Raw genomic sequence first — 24,507 nt, 5'->3', positions numbered from 1 at the left:
AGCAATGATGGGGTGGAGGTACGGCAGGAGAGGAGATTAACATCTTTAAAAACTTGCTGCCACACTCCTACTAAACTTTTTGTTTTTTGTTTTTTTTGTTTTTTTTTTTTTTTAATTTTTTTTTTTTCAACGTTTATTTATTTTTGGGACAGAGAGAGACAGAGCATGAACGGGGGAGGGGCAGAGAGAGAGGGAGACACAGAATCGGAAACAGGCTCCAGGCTCCGAGCCATCAGCCCAGAGCCTGACGCGGGGCTCGAACTCACAGACCGCGAGATCGTGACCTGGCTGAAGTCGGACGCTTAACCGACTGCGCCACCCAGGCGCCCCAAACTTTTTGTTTTTAATGTTTATTATTTATATTTGAGAAAGAGAAAGAGCATGAGTGGGCAAGGGTCAGAGAGAGAGAGGGAGACACAGAATCCAAAGCAGGCTTCGAGCTGTCAGCACAGAGTATGACACAGGGCTCAAACCCACAAACCGTGAGATCATGACCTGAGCTGAAGTCAGACGCTTAACCGACTGAGCCACCCGGGCACCCCTTCCTAAACTTTTTTGATGCTGCCTTTCTCTGTATTTTTCAGAACCTCTGCTTCTCATTCCCACTCATCCCTGAAATACTGAGACCTTGGAGTCATACATATTTTTTTAAATGAAGAACCAGGGCTCAGAGTCATAACATGAAAAGTTTTGTCAAAAGTCTAACAGGAATTTCCTGCAAGCGCCCATCTACACTATAAGATAAATTACTTCCATCATATTGTCTGCTCTAGCACTGTCTGGACCAGGGGTGATAAAAGAGCCCCAAGTCTCTCAACATGGGCAAAAACTGTTAATCAGTCCCAATAATCTTTAGCCTGAATCTTTTTCAACATAATCCTCCAGGGAAGCTAATAGCAGTTAACAAACTACACAGGATATGAAATCTACATGCCATTCTTGTTGTGACAATAACCAAAGGTAGTAATTTCAATGGCAAGCATTTATTAAATGCTTACTATGTGCCAGCCACTGTTCTAAGTGTTTTATATATATTTCCTTGTTTAATCCTTGTTTAATCCTCATAATAACCTTAAAAGACAGGTACTATTCTTTTCCCCATTTTATTTTTGTTTTAATGTTTATTTAATTATTTTGAGAGAGACAGTGTGTGTGTGTGTGTGTGCAAGCAGGGGAGGGGCAGAGAGAGAGAGGGAAACAGAATCCCAAGCAGGCTCCACGCTCAGCCCAATGCAGAGCTTGATCCCATGACCGTGAGATCATGACTTGAGCCAAAACCAAGAGTGGGGTACTTAACTGACTGAACCACCCAGGTGTCCTGCTCCCATTTTACAAAGAGGAAACAAAAGCACAGAGATGTTAAAAATTGCCTGAACTCCAAAGAAGATATACAATAAGCATATGAAAAGATGCTCAACATCATCAGTCATTAGGAAAATATAAATAAAACTCACAAGATATAATTTCATATCTACCAGGATAGCTATACTGAAGAAAAAACAGAAAAATAGTTACGTTTTGGTGAGGATATGGAGAAACTGGAGTCCTTATACACTGCTGGAGGGAATGTAAACTGGTGCAGCTGCTGAACCATACATTTTAGAGGAACTGCCAGACTGTTCCTCTAAAAGCTAAATATATGACCCAGCAATTTCACTCCTACATACGTGCCAAAAGGAATTGAGAGCAGAGATTCAAACAGATATCTACACACCAATGTTTGTTTCAGCACTGTTCACAATTGCCAAAATTTGTAAACAACCCCGATGTCCAAAACCAGAAATGGATAAACATGTTTATCCATCCAATAGAATATTATTCAGCCATGAAAACAAATGGTACAACATGGATAAACCTTGAAAACATTATGTTAAGCAAAATGAGTCAGATAAAGAAGTACAAATATCATATGCTTCCAGTTATATGAAATACCTAGAACAGGCAAATTCACAGAAACAGAAAGTTGAATAGTGGTTACAGGGGCTGGAAAAAGAATGAGGACTTACTGAGTTTTTGTTTGAGTGATGAAAAGTTTTGAAACAGATAATGGCAATAGTTGCACAACAGTGTGAATGTAATTGATGCTACTAAGTTATATACTTAAAAATGGTCAAAATGGGGGCACGTGGGTGGCTCTGTCAGTTAAGCATCAGACTCTGAGTGTGGAGCCTGCCTGCTTATGATTCTCTCTCTCCCCTCTCCCTTTGCCCCCTCCCCTGCTTGCACTACTCTCTCAAAAAAAAAATTTTTTTTTACATTAAAAAAACCCTTTTTTTAATGTTTATTTTTGAAAGAGAGAGAGAGACAGAGACAGAGAGACAGAGTGTGAGCAGGGGAGGGTCAGAGAGAAAGGGAGACACAGAATCCGACACAGGCTCCAGGCTCTGAGCTGTCAGTGCAAAGCCTGATGTAGGGCTCCAACTCATAAACCATGAAATCATAACCTGAGCCGAAGTTGGTTGCCCAACCGACTGAGCCACCCAGGTGCCCCATAAAAAATTTGTTTTAATGTTTATTTATTTTTGAGAGAGAGAGAGACACACACACACACAGAGTGCGAGTGGGGGAAGGGCAGAGAAAGAGGGAGACACAAAACCTGAAGTAGGCTCCAGGCTCTGAGCTGTCAGCACAGAGCCTGACGTGGGGCTCAAACTCACAGACCGAGCTGAAGTCAGACACTTAACCGACTGAGCCACCCAGGCGCCCTTCCCCACCTCCCCAAAAAAAAGAATTTTAATAAACCTACCTGTGTAGCCTTGTCCCTCATGCAAGGAGCAGCCTGCCCATGACTATCACGAGGCCAGTGCCCTGCAAGGTATGGAGCAGCAAGTGTATCCAGAGAGGAAGTGCGCCGGATAATACTAGAGGGGCTTGAGGATGGTGGTCGTGTTTTGTCACCTAGATTTAAGACAAATATATGTATTTTTAAAATAGATTAGGAAGGAAACAAAGTAGAAACTAAGTACTAAACTATGTGGAAATTCTCTAACTTAAAAAAAACAAGTAATAAAAAGGAGTAAGTGACTAATTCATACAAACTTGGACAAATCTCCAGGGAATTATACTGAGTGAAAACAGTCAATCTCACATGGTTACATACTATATGATTTCATTTATATAACACTTTCGAAACGAAAAAACATTTGGAAATGGAGGAGAGATTACTGGCTGCCAGGAGTCAGAGATGGGGAGGAACGATGAACTGGCAGAAGAAAAGCAGGTGTTATAAAAGGGCAACAAGAGGGACCCTTGTGATAAGGAGCTATTCAGCTTTACTGTAGTGATAGATACACAAACATACAGAGATTAAACAGTATAGAATTATACACATATACAAATGAGTTCAAGTAAAACTGGAAAAATCTGAATTAATAAGAATAGATTGTACAATGTCAATATCCTGGTTGTAATATTGTACTATGGTTCTACAAAATGTTATTACTGAGGGAGACTGGGCAAAGTGTACAAAACCTGTATTATTTGTTACAACTGTAATGATCTCTACAGGAAAAAAGAAAATAAGACAAATGTATATCTACCCATTTTAAAAATGTTCATCTTGGTTTTAAGATTAAGAAACAAAATACTTATTTATCATTATACCACCTATACTCAAGAGGATATAAGACAGCTAAGATAAAGTTACAGGGAAAATTCCATTTTAATCAGCTCTATATAGGGAGATTTGTCACAATAAAACCATATTAACCAGGCTATAGGAACGTTCATTGAAGCCACATATGCAAAAATCTTTTTCATTTCAAGCTACAGCATATAGATTTAAATGTGAGTTAAAAAAAGGAAAAAAAAAACTTTAAAAATTAGATAATGGGAAGTGAGAGGTGACAGAAGAAACACCTTTGTATCTCCTTTTTTTCTTTGATGGGAGAAGGAAATAGGCTTAGCTAATTTATACTTTAAGAAAAGGAAGGAAACAAAGGAAAGGCTTTAAAATATTAAACATATGCATAAATTGGACTGTATTATAATGCTCTCATTCTAGTTCTATGTGATAAATACCTTTGCTCTTAAGCCCATATACAAAAACACTTTGAGACACCTATCTTCTGTTTGTATTACATTATGTCTTAATAAGAGTCTTGCACAGTTACAAGTGTAAAAGTTCAGTTCCTGGTTATGTGACCCATATAACAAAAGATTCAATTCCACTAAAATAATAGTTACAGCACCTGTGTTGCTGATAATCATAAAGCTGCTTCAAAGATATGCTTCCGATACATAATTTGCTTTCAAAATGGCACAATTATTTCACTGAAACAATGCCTAATTGTTGCAAATGCCAACCATCTCTGCATAGTCTTCCTTTTAGTAAACACAAAATAAACGCTGTATGTGTCCGTAAGTTCAAGAAAGCGCATTCTCACATTATTATGGCAAGTAAAAAGCAATAAATGTACATGTTCACAAATTTCCTCTAACTAAAAAATTAATCTCTACTGGACAGTCACATGACTGTTCTCAGCTAGGAAAAAAAAAAAAGACACTATGTGATCTGGGGTGTATTCATCAAAATCAAATCGTCAGAAGCTTTCTGGTACCTCTTTCCTACCATGATGCTGCTTCAGTCACCCACCAGTGCACTGACCAAGCAGATCTTACTAATCGGTCTGATTCCATTTTGGAGATTTTTAATTACTGAAGAGTTGACTTTTCAACGAGGCCTCTTAAGACTATTAAATTTTCTATAATAGGGGCGCCTGGGTAGCTCAGTTGGTTGAGTGTCCGACTTTGGCTCAGGTCATGATCTCATGGTTTGGGAGTTTGAGCCATGCATTGGGCTCTGTGCTGATGGCTCAGAGCCTGAAGCCTGCTTTGGATCCTGTGTCCCTCTCTCTGCCATCCCCCGCTCATGCTCTCTTTCTCAAAAATAAATTTAAAAAACAAAAACAAAAACACTTTTAAATATTCTATAATGAAATGAAGAATAGAAAAATTATACATCATCACGTGTAAAAATACTAAACATTTTCTCTTTAGAACTCCCTTCCTATAACCCACTCATTTGAACATTTACTAAGGGTCTGTGAGCCAAGGCAAAGACCTAGAAATTAAAAAGACTTAAGTTACAGTAAAGAACACAGTCTACATCTAGCTTGTCATGATTCCATTTCAATCCAAGTTCCCAAAATTGACAGGATTTGGTGCCTAATTATAAGGGAGTTTAAGGATGGGAGGGAGTCTCAATAGTCAAAGATGACTCAAAGATTCCCATCCTACCTAAACAAAGGCTGTATTTATAAGAAGTCCAGAGGAAAAAACTCTGACAGCTGACAAGACCCTTCATGATCAGACCTCTCTAGCTTCATTCTGTTGCCTGTACTACCTCAATCTCTACACCAGGCTGAATGACCTATAGTTCCCAACAAGTACTGTGCTTTGCATGCCTCCATGCCTTTGTCTCTACCTAGATTTCCCTAGATAGCTCTTTCTTTGGTTTGGCTAATTCATGTTTAACCTTTCAAACTTCAGTTCAGATGTCTAAACTGAAATTCAAAATTCAGTTCAGATATTTCCCCTGGAAAATCCTTTTTTTTTTTTAAGTTTATTGATTTATTTTGAGAGAGAGCATGCACGCACATGAAAGCCTGCACAGGCATGAGTGAGGGAGCAGAGAGAGAGAGGGAGAGAAAGAGAGAATCCCAAGCAGGTTCCACATTGTCAGCGCAGAGACCAATGTGGGGCTTGAACTGTGAGATCATGACCTGAGTGGAGATCAAGAGTAAGACGCTTAAGACTGAGCCACCCAGGCACCCCTCCCCTGGAAGATCTTCCTTGAACAGCCACCCAAGTCCAAGAACCACACCAACATCTAAGTCAAAAGTCCTACTGTTGTGCTGCCATAGCGCGGTTCACAGAAATAGTCCTTTGACTGTTCAGTGCTCTACTAAAGAATGAAATTTTGGAGGGCAGGAATTTTACTTCCCCTCCAACCCAATGATTAAGATGGTACCTGATATATATGCAGAGAAGACAATGCCTTCTAATGTTACTATTCTTCATAAACAAGGGCAAGCGTGCACCACACTCTTGTTAATCCAAAGTAAAACAACAAAGACAAATACTTCCTGGTATTACTTTCATGTGGAATCTTTAAAAAAAAAAAAAAGTCAAACTTATAGAAAAATTATTGCCAGGGGGCACCTGGGTGGTTCAGTGGTTGAGCATCCAACTGTTGGTTTTGGCTCATGTCATGATCTCATGGTTTGTGAGTTCGAGCCAGGCATCAGGCTCTGTGCTGACAGTGTGGAGCCTGCTTAGGATTCTCTCTCTCTCTCTCTCTCTCTCTCTCTCTCTACCCCTCCCCTGCTCTCTCTCTCTTTCTCAAAAAAAAAAAAAAAAAAAAAAATTAAAAAAAAAAAGGATAAAGAAAAGTGATGGCCAAGGCATGGGAAAATAGGGAGAAGTTGATGAAAGGGTACAAACTTTCAACTGCACAATAAATAAATAAAGTCTGAAGATCTAACGTATAACATGGTGACTACACTTAATTATCATTGTATTGTACAATTAAAATTTACTGCATGTAGAACTTTAAAGGAGCTCCTGGGTGGCTGAGTCTGTTAAGTGCCCGACTTCAACTCAGGTCATGATCTCACAGTTCGGGGGTTCGAGCCCTGCATTGGGCTCTGTGCTAACAGCTCAGAGCCTGGAGCCTGCTTTGGAATCTGTCTCCCTCTCGCTCTCTGCCCCTCCCTCACTCATACTCTCTCTCTCTCTCTCTCTCTCTCTCAAAAATACATAAAACATTAATAAATAAAAAATGAAAAGATACCTATGTGAGATGATGAATGTTATTTAAACAGATTAGAGGAATCCTTTCACAATGTATACATACACCAAGTCACTTGAAATATGTTAAAACTTTGTCAATTATATGTAAATGAACTTAAAAATAAAACTAAATCAAAACAACAAAACAAAGGTTCAAACTTGACTTTGTTTTTTAACAATCAAGTCTTTAAAGAAGTTAACTACAGCAGGGTGTGGCACTAAAAATAGCAGTCAATGCCTTGGGCTCTAAAGTTCAGAACTCCCCAACTATCTGTGACCAGTTCTGTTGGTTCCTGAGTAACTTCAACGGCAACAGTAGAGCATCCCAAAGCACAGCCCCCGGGTATTACATTAACAGATTCTATAGACCTTGTTAGATTTAGGTATTTGTAGAGCTTAATCAGGTACTGCTTAAAGGTTGTATTCATATTCATTTGTTCAGTGAGGGAAAAAAAAGTCTCACCTTTTTCAAATACAAAAATGATAAAATACTTATTGTAAAGAAATCTAACAACACAAATAAATGCCAATAGGACACCACTCAGAGATAACCATTTTAGTGAGTATTTATCTCAGAGATTTGTCTACCATTCACACACACAATTTTATATAAATAAGGCTCCATTAGGCATGCTATTACTTATTGTTGAGAAATAAAATGAGCTTGTTGAGGACCTATTTCCATTGCAATAAATATAAATCTATAATACATCACCATTTTTAATAGCTGTATACTATCATATTGAATGGATATACTTAACTTAATCCCATAATGATAGACATTTCTCGAGACAGATCAATATCTTTTTACATTTAATTATCTCTTTGTGAAAAAATTTCTAGACGTCAAATTATATATCCAAGGATACACATATATTAAAATTTTAAGTACTGCCACACTGCCTTCCACCAGAAAGGATTTTGCCCTCACAAGAATACTCATTTACCCACATTCTGCAGTGTACTTTATCATTTTCTGCCAATCTAAAAAAAGATTAAAAATACCTTTTTATTTGCATTTTGATTACTAAGTTATAAAATACTCAGATTTTACTGGCAATTTATATTTTTTTATACATTAACCAGTATTTTTAAATATTACTCCTGATCTCTCTTTTAATTTTATAGAGATCTTTTCTTCTGTTGAAGAAACATTTAAAGGAGGTTCCTTCAGTTTCATTTTAGCTTCCTTTTCTCATTATTTTTAAGTAAAACAGTTAATTTTATGTTAAATACTATGCATAGTATGATTAAATTCTTATAAAAGTATATGCCTATTTATCCACTGTCTAAACTTCTTCCTACACACGCACACACACACACACACACGCACGCACACACACTCACTCTCTCTCTTCCCCTCAAAATGTCTCTGGAAATTTTATTTCAGACCTGATTTTATTGCACTTTGCTTTAATGCATTTGACAGATTTGATTTTTTTTTTTTTTTTTACAAATTGAAGGTTTGTAGCAACCCTGAGTTGAAAAAGTCTGTGCCATTTTTCAAACAGCATTTGCTCACTTCATGCCTCTGTGTCACATTTTGGTAATTCTCTCAGTATTTCAAACTTTTTCATCATTAAATTTGTTATGATGATCCGTGATCAGTGATCCTTGATATTATCATTGTAATTGTTTTGGGGCACCACAAACCACACCCATATAAGACAATGAACTTAGTTGATAAATGTTGTTTGTGCTCTGACTGCTCCACTGACCAGCAGGTTCCCCCTTTCTATTCCTCTCCTTGAGCCTTCCTTGAGACACAACAATATTGAACTTAGACCAATTAATAATTCTACAATGGCCTCCATGTGATCTCTCACTTTCAATCAAAAGCTAGAAATGTTTAAGCTTAGTGAGGAAGGTATGTCCAGAGCCTAGATACGCTAAGATAGTCCTCTTATGCCAGTTAGCCAAGTTGTGAATGCAAAGGAAAAATTCTTAAAGAAAATTAAAAGTGCTACTCCAGTGAACATATGAATAAAAAGAAAGCCAAACACCCCTACTGCTGATATGGAGAAAGTTATAGTGGTCTAGATATAAGATCAAACCAGTCACAACATTCCCCTAGGCCAAAGACTAATCCAGACAAGGCCCTAACTCTCTTCAATTCTATGGAGGCTGAAAGATGTGAGGAAGCTACAGAAGAAAAGTTGGAAGTTAGCAGAGATTGGTTTGCGAGGTTTAAGAAAAGAAGCCATATTGGGGCCCCTAGCTGGCTCAGTTGGTAGAGTGTGCAACTCCTGATCTCAGGATCATTAGTTTGAGACCCAATTGGGCATGAAGTCTACTTAAAAAGCAAATAAATAAAAATAATGTTTAAGAAAAGAAAGAAAAAAGAAGCCATCTCTATAACATAAAGTGTAAGATAAAACAGCAAGTACTGATGTAAAAGCTGCACCAAGTTATCCAGAAGACCCAGCTAAGATAATTAATGAAGGTGGCTATACAAAACAACAGATTTTCAATGTAGATAAAAGTTTTATACAGGAAAAGGATGCTATCTAGGTCTTTCACAGCTAGAGAGAAGAAGTCCATGCCTGGCTTCAAATCTTCAAATGAGAGGCTGACTGTCTTTGTTAGGAATTAATGTAGCTGGTAACTAGGGTGAAGCAAATGCTCACTGACCATTCTGAAAATCCTAGGACCCTTAAGAATTATGCTAAACTACCCTGCCTGTGCTCTATAAATGGAAAAACAAAGCCTGGATAACAGCATATCTGTTTACATAGTTTACTTAATATCTTGAGCCCACTGTTGAGACCTACTGTTCAGGAAAAAAAAAACAAAACAAAACTCCTTTCCAAATATTACTGCTCACTGAGAATACACCTGATCACTCAAGAGCTTTGATGGAAATAGGCAATGAGATTAATGTTTTCACGCCTGCTAACACAACATCCATTCTGTAGCCCATGGGTCAAGGAGTCTTTTTGACTTTTCAAGTGTTATTATTTATGAAATACATTTCATAACACTATAGCTGCCTAGATGGTGATTCCTCTGTTGGATGTGGGTAAAGTAAAATTGAAAACCTCTGGTAAGGATTCACCATTCTAGACACCATGAAGAACATCTGTGATTCATGGGAAGAGGTCAAAATATCAATATGAACAGGAGTTTGCAAGACATTGATTCCAACCCTCATGGATGACTTTGAGGGATTCAAGACTTCAGTGGAGGAAGTAACCGCAGATATGGTGGAAAGAGCAAAACCAGAATTAGAAGTAGAGTCTGGAGATATGACTAATTTGCTGCAATTTTATGATAAAACTTGAACAGATGAATAAAGAAAGTAGTTTCTTGAGATGAATCTGCTTCTAGTGAAGATGCTATGAAAACTGTTGAAATGACAACAAAATAATTTGAACATTACATTAACGGAGTTGATAAAGCAGCAGCAGGGTTTGATTTGAATTCTGAAAAAAGTTCTACTGTGGCTAAAACTGCTATCAGAAAGCATCATAGGCTACAGAGAAATCATTCATGAAAGGAAAGGTCAATCAATGAAGCACTTACTTTAAGAAATTTCCATAGCAATCCCAACCTTCAGCAACCACCACCCTGATCAGTTAGCAGCCATTAACATCAAGGCAGGACTCACAAGCAAAAACATGACGACTCTGAAAGTTCAGATGGTGGTTAGCATTTTTTAGCAATAAAGGATTTTTCAAGGGGCGCCTGGGTGGTTCAGTCGGTTGGGTGTCTGACTTCAACTCAGGTCATCATCTCACGGTCTGTGAGTTCAAGCCCCGCATCTGGCTCTGTGCTGACAGCTCAGAGCCTGGAGCCTGCTTCGGATTCTGTGTCTCCCTCTCTCTCTGCCTCTCCCCAACTCATGCTCTCCCTCTCAAAAATAAATAAAACTTGAAAAAAAATTTTTAATATTTTTCAATTATGTACCTTTTAAAAAAATATATAATATTAATTGCACAGCTTAATAATAAGCTACAGTACAGCACGAACATAATTTTTATATGCACTGGGAAACCAAAAAACTAATCTGACTTGTTTTATTGCAACATTCACTTTATGGGGATGGTCTGCAACCACACCTGCAAAATCTCCAAGGTATGCCATTATTTTGGATCCAAGTCCTCTGTCAAATATATGTAGCTGAAAATTTCTGCCTAGTCTGAGGTGTGTCTTTTCCTTTTCTTAATGATGTTTTCTGAAAAGCAATTTTTAGTTTCACTATAATAAATTTATCAGCTACTTCTAACAGTTTGTTTTTTACTTCCTAAGAAATCTTTGCCTACCCTAAGATCAAGATTTGCTTCTAAGTCATCTTCTGGACATTTTTCAATTTTAGCTTTCAAATTTAGATCTTTGATCAATTTAGATTTCATTTTTGTGTATAATCTGATCAAGGATTATCAGTCCCCACCCCACACATTTATTCCAAAACCATTTGTTGAAAATATTATATCTGCCCCCACAGAACTAACTTAAGGAATCTTTACTGAAATATATGGGCTATTTCTGGATATTCTACTCTGCTCCACTGATCTATATCTCTGTCCACAAGCAGTACAGTATAAGTTCTTCAACTTTAAATTGCTATTTTTCAATACTGTTTGTCTACTTGCATTTCAATATAAATTCTAGGTCTTTGCAATTTTGTATAATTCTAAAATTTAATAATAAAAAATCAAATTTTATGTATTTTTAATGTAAATTTTAAGACCAGAATAGGAGTCATAGGAGGTAAAATACTTAGTTTATTCCTGATCTTGAGTAAAGAAAGATGTTAGCTGTAGGCTAACATATCTATAGGCTATTATATATAAACATATATTATACGCTTATATATAAGACAATAAAGCAGGTTTTAGTTAATGAAGTTATCTTCTATTCTGAGTTTCCTGAGAGTTTTTAACAAGGATGTTTAATTTTGTCAAACACATTTTTCTGCATAAACTGAGATAACAGTGATTTTCCTTCTTTGCCCTTAGATAACAGGGTGAAATAGTCAAGTATCATTATTCGTGGTAATTATGTACTATAAAGTCTCCAATGAACACTGAAATTGTGAACACTGAACCACTGTTCCTAGTGGATACCCAAGTTTAGACCCCTATGAGCCTGATTACAACAGTTGTAATAATTAATTAATACACAGCTTTAAGTGTTTCTGTTTAAAGACACCTTATATAATACACAGGATTGATTCATAAACACTGAAATCATGGCCAACATCACTATAATTCATGCCTAAACAAAGTTTATCTAACACACATATTTTCTCCATAAGGCACATAACGACCTTCTTGTGATTAGGAAGACAAGATTGCACATCAGCACTACACTTGGAGGCCATTTTAAAGAAAAAAGCAAAAAGCAAAAAATGGGAAAAATGTAACACTAAATAGACTGTGAAAAGAATACTTGTTTACAATAGGAGAGCTGAAAGAAAGCAGAGAGCTTTGACCTCAGTAGGGAATATGTGTATTGGGTGACTCAAATTTGTCATTAAATGTCTGCAAGTGATCCCAAGTGTCACAAGTATTGATTTTTAAGTTACAAATAAAATTCAGTTAGTGGGCAAATTTTCAAATGTGGAATCTCTGAATAGTAAGGACTGTATTTTTTTTTTTTTTTTTTACTGTTAAACTTATATACTTGGCATAAACTCCACTTAATCCTGATATATCATCATATTTATACTGCTGGATTTGACTTGATAATATTTTGTAAAGGAGTTTTATGCTTGTATATGAAGGATACTGTTGTGTAGTTTTCTTAAAATGGCTTTATATGGCTTTGATATTGGTGTTATACTAGCTTATAAAATGAGCTGGGAAAAATCTCTCCTATTTTCTGAAAATGTTTAGGGACAATCATTATTATTTTTTCTTAAAATTTTGATACAATTCACATTTGAACTATCTGGCCAGTTTTTTTTTTATGAGTTTTTAATTATGAATTCAATTTATTTCATAGATATAAGGATAGTTAAAGGGATATTCAGGTTTTCTATTTCTTCTTGTGTCAGTTTTGGTAGTTTGTCTCTTTTAAGGAATTTGTCTACTTCATCTAAATCGTTGAATTTACTGGCATAAAGTCCACAATGATCCTTTATTATACTTTTAATTTATGCATGATCTGTAGTAATACCCTTTCATTCTTGGCACTGTTAATTTGTACCTTTTTTTCCTTCATCAATCTAACTAAAGTTTTATCATTTTTATATATTCTTTCAAAGAACCAGCTTTTGATTTCACTGATTTTTCTCAATTATTTTATCAATTTTCTAAATCACTGATTTCGGTTTTATTTCCATCCTTCTACTTTCTGTTTAATTTGCTCTTCTTTTTCTAGCTTAAAATAAACGCTTAGAAAATTACTGATTTAAAATTTTTCTTCATTTCTAATACAAATACAAGCATCTTTCAAAATTATACATCCCCACCCCCCACAAAACAAAACAAAAAACCTATACATTTCCCTTTAAGCATGTCTTAGCTGTATCCCAAATAGTTTATGCTGCTTTCATTACCATTCAATCCAAAATATTTTCTAATTTCCCAGGACACATGGGTGACTGTTGGTTAAACATCCAACTCTTGATTTTTGGCTCAGGTCATGATCTCATGATTTGTGAGATCAAGTCCCACATCAGTGGGCACTGTCAGTGCAGAGCCTTCTTGGGATTCTCTCTCTCCCTCTTTCTCTGCCTCTCCCCTGCTCCCTTGCTCTCTCTCTCAAACTAAAAAAAAACTTTTTTTTCTAATTTCCCTTGTGGTTTCTTCTTTCATCCATGGATTATTTACAATTGTTTTTTCAATTTCCAAATACTTGCCATATAGCTGTTGCTGATTTCTAATTTAACTGTTATGCTCAGAGAACACTTCTATATGATTTCATTCTTTTGAAGTAAATGAGACTTATTTTATGGTTCAACATATGGTATATCTTGGTGAATGTTCCATATGTAGTTGAAAAGAATGTGTACTGTGCTACTATTACGTGCTCTATAAATGTAAATTAGGTTATGTTTCTTGATAATGTTGCTTAAGTCTTCTAACTGCTTACTTATTTTCTGTCTACTTGTATTATCAATGACTAGGAAAGGAATGTTGACCTCTGCTTCATGAATTTTGAGGCTTTACTAATGGAAACATACACACCTAAAGAACACGTTGCTGATAAACTGATCCTCCTGTCATTATGAAATATCTCTTTTTCCTTATTCTTAAGTCTACTTTAAATAGTAGTTAATATTCTAGCTTTCTTACACTCTATACTCAGTTTTGTACAGTGCGTATTTTCCCATCTTTTTACTTTCAACCTATCTGGTTCTTTAAAGTCTTTAGGTTGTACATAATTGGATCTTGCTCCAGTCTGATAAGCTCTGTATTTTAACTAAAGTGCTTAGACCATTTAACACTGTTATGTGTATACCGATTTATTTTCTATTTGTTCCATTTGGGTTTTTTTTCCCTCTTTTCCTAAATAATTTTGGCTGGAGTATTTTTAGTAGTTCATATACTCCACAGATACATTAGCTATATCTCTTTTACTTTTTGCTTGCTTGCTGTAGGGTTTTACAACATGCATCCTACTTTATCACACTCTACCTTCAAATTATATCACTTTACATATAACAGAAGACTCTTAGGGCTGCATGTTTCAATTGTTGCCTACTGTCTTTTGTGCTACTGTTGTCATGTACTTTATGTATACATTATGCACCGATATATATTACTATTTAGCTTTAAAGCAATTATTTTCTAAAGAAATCAAATGATGACAAAAAAAGTCTTTTCTCTCTCTCACTTACACTTACTATTGCCAGTGTTCTTTATTTCTTTGTATAGACCCAATTTGCTATTTGGTTTCATTTTCCTTTCACCTGAAGAACTGCTTTAACATTTCTTGCAGTGCCAGATTGCTGGTAAATAATTCTATCAGATTTTGTATATATGAAAATTCATTTTGAAGGATATTTTTGCTGGATATAAAAATTTCGAGTTTATAGTTTTATCTTTCAGCACTCAAAAGATTAAGAGGTATAAACTTCCAGTTATAAAATAAGTCACAGGGATAAAAGTAAAGCACAGGGAATATAGTCATTAGTAGTATTATATGGTGAAAGATGGTAAATATACACTTACAGTGATGGAACTGTGTAATGTACAGAATTCTTGAATCACTATGTTATACCCTTGAAACTAATATAACACTGCATGTCAAGTAAACTTCAAGTGAAAAAAAAAGATGTCATTCCATTATGTTGATACATATTATTTCTAGCAAGAAATCTGCCAACAATTTTTTATCCCTCTGTCATTTTTCTCCAGCTGCTTTAAACTTTTTTCTCTACCACTGTCTTTCAGCCATTTGAGTATGGTCTTCTTTGTGCTTATCCTGCTTGGGATACTGAACCCTCTGGATCAGTAGGTTTATAGTGTTTACAAAGTTGAGAAATTTTCAGTCACTTTTTCTTTAAAAATTTTTTCCCTGTCCCCCTTGCTCTGGAGTAAAATTACACCCATATTATACCTCAGGTCACAAAAGTTCTGTTCATTTATTTATTTATGCCTTTCTTTTCTCTGTGTTTAATTTTTGGGTAGTTTCTATTGCTATGTCCTCAACTTCACTGATCTTTTCTTCATCAGATTTAAAAAAAACTGATGTTAATCTCAGTTAATTTTTTCATTTCACTTAGTGTATTTCTCATCTGTACAAACTCCATTTTTTCTTCTCATTACAGTTTTCCTTTAAATCTTTGAGCACACTGAGCATATTTATAAAGTTTTGCTCTGCTAATTCTACTACCTTTATTATCTTAGTCTGTTTTCACTGTTAGTTTTCTCCTGGTGTTCATGTTTTCCTGATTCTAGTAATTTTTTATTGGGTGCTATACAGAATGATATACTTTTAAGTGTCTGGATTTTGTTATCTTCCTTTAAAGATTTTTAGGCTTTGTTCTGAAAATCAGTTAAGTAACCTGTGGATCAGCTTGATCTTTGAAGTTTATTTTTAAGTTTTAGGATAGACTGGGGGTAGATTTTACTCTTGGCTAGTTTAGCCCTACTACTAAGACATAGGCCTGTTGGGGTCTCTATGGAACATTCCAGGTAATGAAAAAGGTCTCACCTCTGTCTGCTCAATGCTTCAGCAATTCCCCAGCTCTGGAAATTACTCAACTTACAGCTCTCCAGTCAATCCTTGTCCAGTCTCACAAGTTTTACTCTACATACACACATTCTACACACTCCTTTAACAAAGGCTAGAGAAAACCCCTATGCAGATCTCTAGAACTCTTTTTCCACATAGCTCCCTCTTCTCTGAAACTCTGTGCAGCAATTTTCAGCCACTTCAACTTCCCTGAACTACAATCTCTATCTTATCAATTCAACCAGATATCATGCACCAACCAAGACTCCTCCTGCCTGCACCAAGCTCTGAAATGTGTTTTCCAGCAGAAATACAGGGCAATTATAGCAATCATCTTACGTGTTCCCCTCTTCTCAGGAATCACATTCCCACACTGCCTGTTATCCAGTATCTAAAAATAGTTGTTTGACATCTTTTATCCAATTTTCTCATTATTTACCTAAGGAGGTTAAGTCCAGAAATGGCTTCTCCTCATGGTCAAAAGCAGAAATCTCTTCCTCTCCTTTAAACTCAACTTTAAACTCAAGTTATTCCTGAGGTATCACCCAGAACTATAGAAACAAATCTTTTGGTTAATGAATTGTTTTATTCACGGGGTAGTTTTAATGCACATAAAACTAGATAAATAATGAGGAAAAAGGTGAAAATAAAAATGAGAAAATGAAATACCTACATACAACTAACACTGACTGAGCAATTTGTATCAGGCATTATGTTAATTGATTTCCATACATTACCTCATTTAAACTACACAGTAACACTTTGAGGTGAAGAATATTCAATTCATTAATCCAATAAACCTTTATTAAACACATATTACTAGACATTTCTAGGTACTGATGATATAGTGGTGAGTACCAAAGTCAAAACGCATAATCCTTAGGAGTTTATCAGCATTAATCCCACCCTCCATATGACAAAACTGAGCAAGCATTAGAAAAGTTAAGTAACATGTCACCATTACAAAGGAAGAGGCAGAGGGGCACCTGGGTGGCTCACTTGGTTGGGCGTCTGACTTCAGCTCAGATCAACTCAAGGTTTGTGGGTTAGAGCCCCGCGTTGGGCTCTGTGCTGACAGCTTGGGGCCTGGAGCCTGCTTTGGATTCTGTGTCTCCCTCTATCTCTGTCGTTCCCCCACTCGGGCTCTGTCTCTCTTGAAAATAAACATTTACAAAAATCAAAAAAAATGAAAGAAAGAAAGAAAGAAAGAAAGAAAGAAAGAAAGAAAGAAAGAAAGAAAGAAAGAGAAAGAAAGAAAGAAAGAAAGAAAGAAAGAAAGAAAGAAAGAAAGAAAGAAAAAAAGAGGCAGAGCCAAGGCTTAAGACTAAGTCTCTTTAAAATTAGACTCTGGGCAAGATCTAAAGTACTACATTAGGGGCGCCTGGGTGGCTCAGTTGGTTAAGTGTCTTGACTTCGGCTCAGGTCATGATCTTACGGTTCATGGGTTCAAGCCCAACGCGGGGCTCTGTGCTGAAGGCTTGCTCAGAGCCTGGAGCCTACTTCAGATTGTGTGTCTCCTTCTCTCTCTGCTCCTCCCCCACTCGTGCTCTGTCTCATTCTGTCTCTCATAAATTATTTTTTTTAACTACTACATTAGAAGGCCTGTCACAGGACTCACAGTCTACTAAGAAATACAGGTAATTAGGTACATACAACATACTATAACAAATACTGGAAAAGTGATTATGTCCACATTAAGAAGAGACTTAATGACTTTGACTTTTGTGCTCACAGAGCACCTCTCACATTTTACTAAGAAGCAGCAAGAAGAAATCTGTTCAACATTTTGCTTAGAAATCTCCTTAGCTAAATCGCCCAGTTCATAAGGCACATTTCCTACTTTCCATGTTACTGAAGGCAAGAGTGTTACTAAGATATCTGCCTCAATATAACAAGGAACCCCCTTTCTCCAGTTTACAACAATACATTTCTCTTTTTTTTTTTTTTTTTGAGCCCTCATTTGCAGCTTCCTCAAAGCCCAAATGTATAGTCTGTTCAAAGAAACTGCTCCATCATGATCAACAATATTCTTATAACCTCCACTCACTGCCTGAATCCAAAGCCATTCCCACTTTCATATATTTGTTATGGCAGGACCCCATCTGCAGTTACCAAAATCTATATTAGTCAATCATTGTTGCAAAACCAGTTATTCTAAAACTTACTGGGCTTAACATATCACACATTCATTATCTCACAGATTCTATGGCTCAGAAATCTACATTTGATTTAACTGAGTGTCTCTGACTCTGGGTCTCTCACAAAGATGGAATCAAAGGTATCATCTGGGGCTGCAGTTATCAAGGCTTAAGTGGAGAAGGATCTGCTTCCAAGCTCTTTTACAGAACTATTGGCAGACCTCATATCCTTGTTGACTGTTGTTGGCCACAGACATCAGTTTCTTTCCACTTGGGCCTCTCCCTTGGTCTACTTAAGTATAACAAGTTTCTACCCCCATAAGAATGAGGACTCACAGAGAGCAAATAAGCGAGTGATGGCAAGATGCAAATGACAACCTTTCAGTAACATAATCTCAGTAATGATGTCCCATCATTTTTGCTATATTCTTTCATTAGAATTGAGTCACTAAGTCCACCTCATATTCAAGGGGAGGGTATTTTACAAGGGTGTGAATACCAGAAAGTGGAACCAACTGAGAACCATCTCAGAGGTACAACCAAAGTAGCAGTAATCACAAATGAAAGAGGAAAAGGAAATGCCTAGAAGAGCAGAGGTTTTGTGACAGATGGGGCACTTGAGCCAACTCTTAAAAAGGGGATTTTGACACTGAGGGAACAGGAAAGGACATGCCAAAGGAGGGGGTGGGGGGAGATGGTGAAATATAGCTCTAGGAACTACATGTAACCTTATACCTTATAATAACTAAAACAAAAGAACCATGCAATATGACTATGAATTGGCCCGAGAAGGTCTTGAACACTATGCCAAAAATTTTAGATTTCTTAAGGGAAATGACATGACCAGATTTGCATTTTAGAAGACATTTTTAGGCAGCAGTATGGATGGAGAATAAACTAATTCAGGAAGATTTATCAAGTGGCAACTGCAATAATCCAAGTAAGCAAGACAACTAGAATCAAGAAACATGAAATATTTCTGAGCAATTCAAGAGACCGATAGTACTGAGTCCTTAGGGGTGTCTATGTGCACTGCATTCATGGTGAAGGGAGGCGGACAGAAGTGCAGCGAGTGGCAAGAATATGGCATTTGAAACTATCTAGACCCTGTTCAAATCCAACTCTATCAGCTATATTGCCACCTGGTTAAGGTCCTTAACTGTTCTGAACCTCTCTTAATGCATCTGTAAAATAAACAGGGTTGCTCTGAGGACTAAACGAGAATGCTTATGCACAAAGCCAGGACATAGTAAATAGCATCTAGCATTATTATTAGTTCCAAAAGCTTCAGGCATAGGCAACCATAATATAATTAGTTCAGTTTCAAACCCACCGAGTTTCATACAGGTATAGGATACTAAATTGAGACTTAATGGACAGTTTTATACATTAGTGTGGTTACAGAGTGTGTCTGGAGTTCTGTGTCAGAAGGACAAATCTGTAAATAATCTGTGTAAAAAAGCTATTGGTATACAAACAGTTGATGACGCATAAGAGAAGTGAGTATTGGGGTGCCTGGGTGATTCATCAGTCAGTTAAGTATCCAATTCTTGATTTTGGTTCAGGTCATGATCTCACAGTTCATGAGATCAAGCCCCACTTCAGACTGTGTGCTGACAGCATGGAGTCTGTGTGGGATTTTTCTCTCCCTCCCTCTCTGTCCCTCCTACTCTCTCTGGCTCTTTCAAAATAAACAAACAATAACAACAACAACAACAACCAAAACAAAACAAGAAGTGAGTACTGACTGGAACCCTAGGAAACAAGAATATTCCAGGGGCCTGCAAAGAAAGAGTAGTTTGAGAAAGACACTGCCTCCGGATTGCCATGAGGATTAAAAAGAAAGAAACGCTGGGGCGCCTGGGTGGCTCAGTCAGTTAAGCATCTGACTTCGGCTCAGGTCATGATCTCACAGTTTGTGAGTTCAAGCCCCACGTAGAGCTCTGTGCTGATAGCTCAGAGCCTGAAGCCTGTTTCAGATTCTGTGTCTCCCTCTCTCTCTCTGCCCCTCCCCCACTCATCACACTGTCTCTCTCTCAAAAAATGAAGGAAAAAAAAAACAGAAATACATAAAACACCTAGCATGTACCCCCTTCGAAAGCTGTTTCAATAAAGCCAACAAGCAGAAGTCACACTGGATAGTCTGAGGCATGAATAGGAAGTGAAAAGTTAGACACGATCCTTTAATAAAAGTTCCTTATGAAGAGAAAGAAATAAAGTAAAAACTCTATGAAGGAATGATTGACCTTTAATTCACTCTAAAGCTGGCTCTAGCAACTTTTTTACACTAAAATCAAGTCCAAAACAAACAGTAAGAGAAAAGGTGAAACAAGGACTTAGCCCTCTAGCATATACAGTATCAGCCAGCTGTAAACAAAGTTTATGCTTAGTTCAGAAGTATGCCATAGCTCCTTTCTGGGCTCCCAGTTGTAATGTTTCACTTCTCTTTAAAACAAACAAAAACCCACCCCACACTAAAACAGATCCATCTGCAACTAATAAACACTTGCTAATAGCAGTCTTGAAAGAGTGACAATAAATGAACAAATACAAAAAGTAAATAGAACTTAAACTTCATATTTCAAACGGTACTTTAGAATTTTAATATCTATTAGTAGTACACACATATTGTGCTTATTAAAATCCATACCATTAGCTTGTTCTCTCTCTTTCGCATGAGACATGAATTTGAACTGCCTGCCATATATATGCTTAGAGGTGACCCACAAGCTATTCTGAACCTATCATTTTTTTTTCCAGTTTATTTATTCTGAGAGAGAGAAAACACAAGCAGGGAGGGGCAGAGAGAGAGGAGAGAAAGGGAGAGAGAGAATCCCAAGCAGGCTCTGTGCTCTCAGCATGGGAGCCCAATGCAGGGCTTGATCCCACAGCTGTGAGACCATGACCTGAACTGAAATCAAGAGTAAGATGCTTAACCAACTGAGCCACTCAGATGCCCCTGAACCTATCATTTCTATTGCCTTCTCCATTCATCCTATGTTGCCTACCTTCCACAGCATTCATTCAAAAAACATTTATTTATCTATTATAGAGGAATGAACAAAAGAGAAAGGTCCCTGCTATTGGAAAACATATTCTAATACGGAAAGTGAATCATAAACTAACAAATAATGTTACATACTAAAAATAGAGAAAAACCAAGTGGGGCAAAAGAATTGGGGGGCATGCTGTAGGGGTTTGCCATTATACACAGAAATTAGGGAAAGCCTTTCTAGAAAGGTGACTTGTGAATAGAGAACTTAGAACGACACAGGAGAGAGACAAGGACATCTGAGGAGTGATCCAGCTAGGGAGAATAAGTTGAAAAAGCCCTGAAGTAGAAGCACTCTTGGCCTCCCAAAATCACTTAACGTTTTCTTCTCCTATAACCCTCCTAACCAAACCAAGACAATACCTTTCTAGCCATTCCCTCCTTTCCATATCCATTACTACAGCTTTCATCACTTCTTGCTTTAACAGCTGCACCAAACTAGTCTGCCTTCAGTTTCTCCCTCCCTCCATCCTACACTCTGCTACCATTGGTTTATGTTACTAATTCGTTCAAAAGTTTTCATGATTCCACCAAACACACTAAATAAAATCTATCATTTTAACCTGGCATTTGAACACTTCTCCAAATTTGCCTCAGCCTGTACTTTCTATTTTACCTGTTGCTCCTACGAGCCAGTAGAATATGGTGGTTAAAAAAAACGCTCTGACACCAGACTGTATGGACTAAAAACCTTAATCTATCACTTACTACATGTATGACTTTATATCATCTCTATACTTTCAGTTTCTCCAGTAAAATGGGGATAATTATGATACTTTAAGATTGTTGTAAAAAGTGTTTAAAAAGTATCTATGCAGAGCATTTAGAATCACCCTTGGTACATTATACATACTTTGTAAGAAAATAATTTCAAGTATTTATACACATATATACCTCTCCTGCAACCTCCTCGTTTACATATCCATTAAATTTTTCAGATCATGATACATCTACATATTAAGTACAATTTCAATAAAATGAGTGAGGTGTACTCGATGTAAATCAGTTATACCTCAAAACAAGTTAAGAATACATATAGTCCTTCCAAAAGACAGGTAGCTCTATGTATAAAAAACTCTCCAAGATTAACAGTAAAAATGTGTAACTTTCTATACAGTATATCATTCTACTAAATTTTTCAAAAGTTTATAAAATATATGTACTGTGTTTGGGTTATGTGTGCATGAGTGTATGTGTATCCCTATATAAAAATTCTGCAAGAATATCCAAACAATTGTTAATAAGGGGCCATGGAGAAAATTATTTACTTTTCATTAAAAAAAAATTTTTTTAATGTTTATTTTTCAGAGACAGAGAGTGAGGCAGGGGAAGGGCAGAGAGAGAGGGAGACACAGAACCCGAAGCAGGCTCCAGGCTCTTCACTGTCAACACAGAGCCAGACACGGGGCTCAAACCCACGAACTGTGAGCTCATAACCTGAGCCAAAGTTGGACGCTCAACCAACTGAGCCACCCAGGTGCCCCTACATTTTCATTTTAAATCCCTTAATGGAGCACGAGTTTTTAAATAAAGTACACATATTACTAACTTTAAAAATTAAAAAATATTTGGGGGAGGAACCAAGATGGAAGAAAACATGGAAGTTTTCTATGTGTCTCGCAACCATGAAATACAGGCAAATCAACACTAAACCATCTTGCACACCTAGAAAACTGATCTGAGGATTAGCACAACAATCTGCACAACCTGAACCACAGAATTTAGCAGAAATTCACAACAAAAGAAAGAGCAGGAAGAAACGACAGACAGGGCCTTAACCAACACAGATACAAGCAAGATGTCTGAACCAGAATTTAGAATCACAATAACAAGAATATTAGCTGGAATCAAAAAAGGTTAGAATCCCTTTCTGCAAAGATAAAAGAAGTAAAAACTAGTCAGAATGAAATAAAAAATGCTATAACTGAGCTGCAAACTTGAACGGATGCCACAGTGGCAAGGATGTATGAGGCAGAACAGAGAACCGACGATATAGAGGACAAACTTATGGACAATAGTGAAGCAGAAAAAAAGAGAGATTAAGGCAAAGAGCACGATGTAAAAACTAGAGGAATCAGTGACTCATTAAAAAGGAATAACATGAGAATCATAGGAGTCTTGGAAGAGGAAGAGAGAAACAGGAGTAGAAGGGTTACATGAGCAAATCATAGTGGAAAACTTCCCTAACCAGGGGAAAGACACAGACATCAAAATCCAGGAAGCACAGAGGACTCGACTCCCATTAGATTCAACAAAAACTGACCATCAACAAGGTATATCATAGTCAAATTCACAAAATACTCAGGCAAGGAGAGAATCATGAAAGCAGCAAGGGAAAAAAAAGTCCTTAACCTATAAGGGAAGACAGATCAGGTTTGCAGCAGACCTACCCACAGAAACTTGGCAGGTCAGAAAGGAGTGGCAGGATATATTCAATGTGCTGTATCGGAAAAACATGCAGTCAAGAATTCTTTATACAGCAAGGCTGTCATTCAAAATAGAAGGAGAGATGATAAGTTTCTCAAACAAAAATTAAAGGCATTAGTGACCACTAAATCAGCCCTGCAAGAAATTTTAAGGGGGACTCTCTGAGGGGAGAAAAGAAAAGAAAAGAAAAGAAAAGAAAAGAAAAGAAAAGAAAAGAAAAGAAAAGAAAAGAAAAGAAAAGAAAAGAAAAGAAAAGAAAAGAAAAAGAAAGAAAAGAAAAGAAAAGAAGAGAAAACAAAGAAAAGAAAGAAAGAAATACCAAAAGCAACAAAGACTAGAAAGGACCAGAGAACACCACCAGAAACTCCAACTCCAAAAGCATCGTAATGGCAATAAATTCCTATCTTTCATTCCTCACTTTAAACGTCAACGGACTTTGGAGAAGATGGCGGTGTAGGAGGATGCTCGGCTCACCGTGTCCTGCTGATCACTTAGATTCCACCTACACCTGCCTAAATAACCCCGAAAACCTTCAGATGACTAGCAGAACGTATTCTCTGGAGCCAAGCGCAGATGAGAGGCCCACAGAAGAGGGTAGGAAGGGCGGAGAGGCGGTGTGCACTCCACGGACTGGCGAGAGGGAGTCGGGGCAGAGGGGCAGCCTGCCGGCCAAGCAGAGCGCCCAAGTCTGGCTTGCAAAAGCAGAGGGGCCGGACGGAGTGTGTTCTGACAGCAAGCAGAACTTAACATCTGGAAGGTTATAAGCTAACAGCTCTGCTCGGAGAACGGGAGGGCTGGAGGAGAATGGGAGGGAAAGTTGTTGGGCCCCGGACGACAGAGCTCAGCTTGGCGGGGAACAAAGGCGCTCGCCAGCGCCTTCTCCCTCGCCCATCCCCCAGCCAAAATCCCAAAGGGAACCAGTTCCTGCCAGGGAACTTGCTTGCACCCCACAAACACCCAACACTGTGCTTC

General features: G+C 37.3%; 1 protein-coding gene across 1 annotated transcript in view; it reads right to left on the bottom strand.

The window, feature by feature from the left end:
- The window catches only part of FAM117B (family with sequence similarity 117 member B), a 94,830-nt gene that overhangs the window by 38,502 nt on the left and 31,821 nt on the right, over nucleotides 1-24,507 (bottom strand). The window contains exon 2 of the mRNA XM_086719301.1: nucleotides 2,747-2,898. Coding sequence (XP_086575427.1) covers nucleotides 2,747-2,898 — 152 coding nt within the window. The remainder of the gene's footprint in view (nucleotides 1-2,746; nucleotides 2,899-24,507) is intronic.

Source organism: Puma concolor, chromosome C1 (assembly GCF_028749965.1).
Source record: "Puma concolor isolate L17-30 chromosome C1, mPumCon1.1.hap2, whole genome shotgun sequence".
Taxonomy (NCBI): domain Eukaryota; kingdom Metazoa; phylum Chordata; class Mammalia; order Carnivora; family Felidae; genus Puma; species Puma concolor.
Note: the sequence above shows the minus strand (reverse complement) of the source record. Positions and strands in the feature narration are given on the sequence as shown.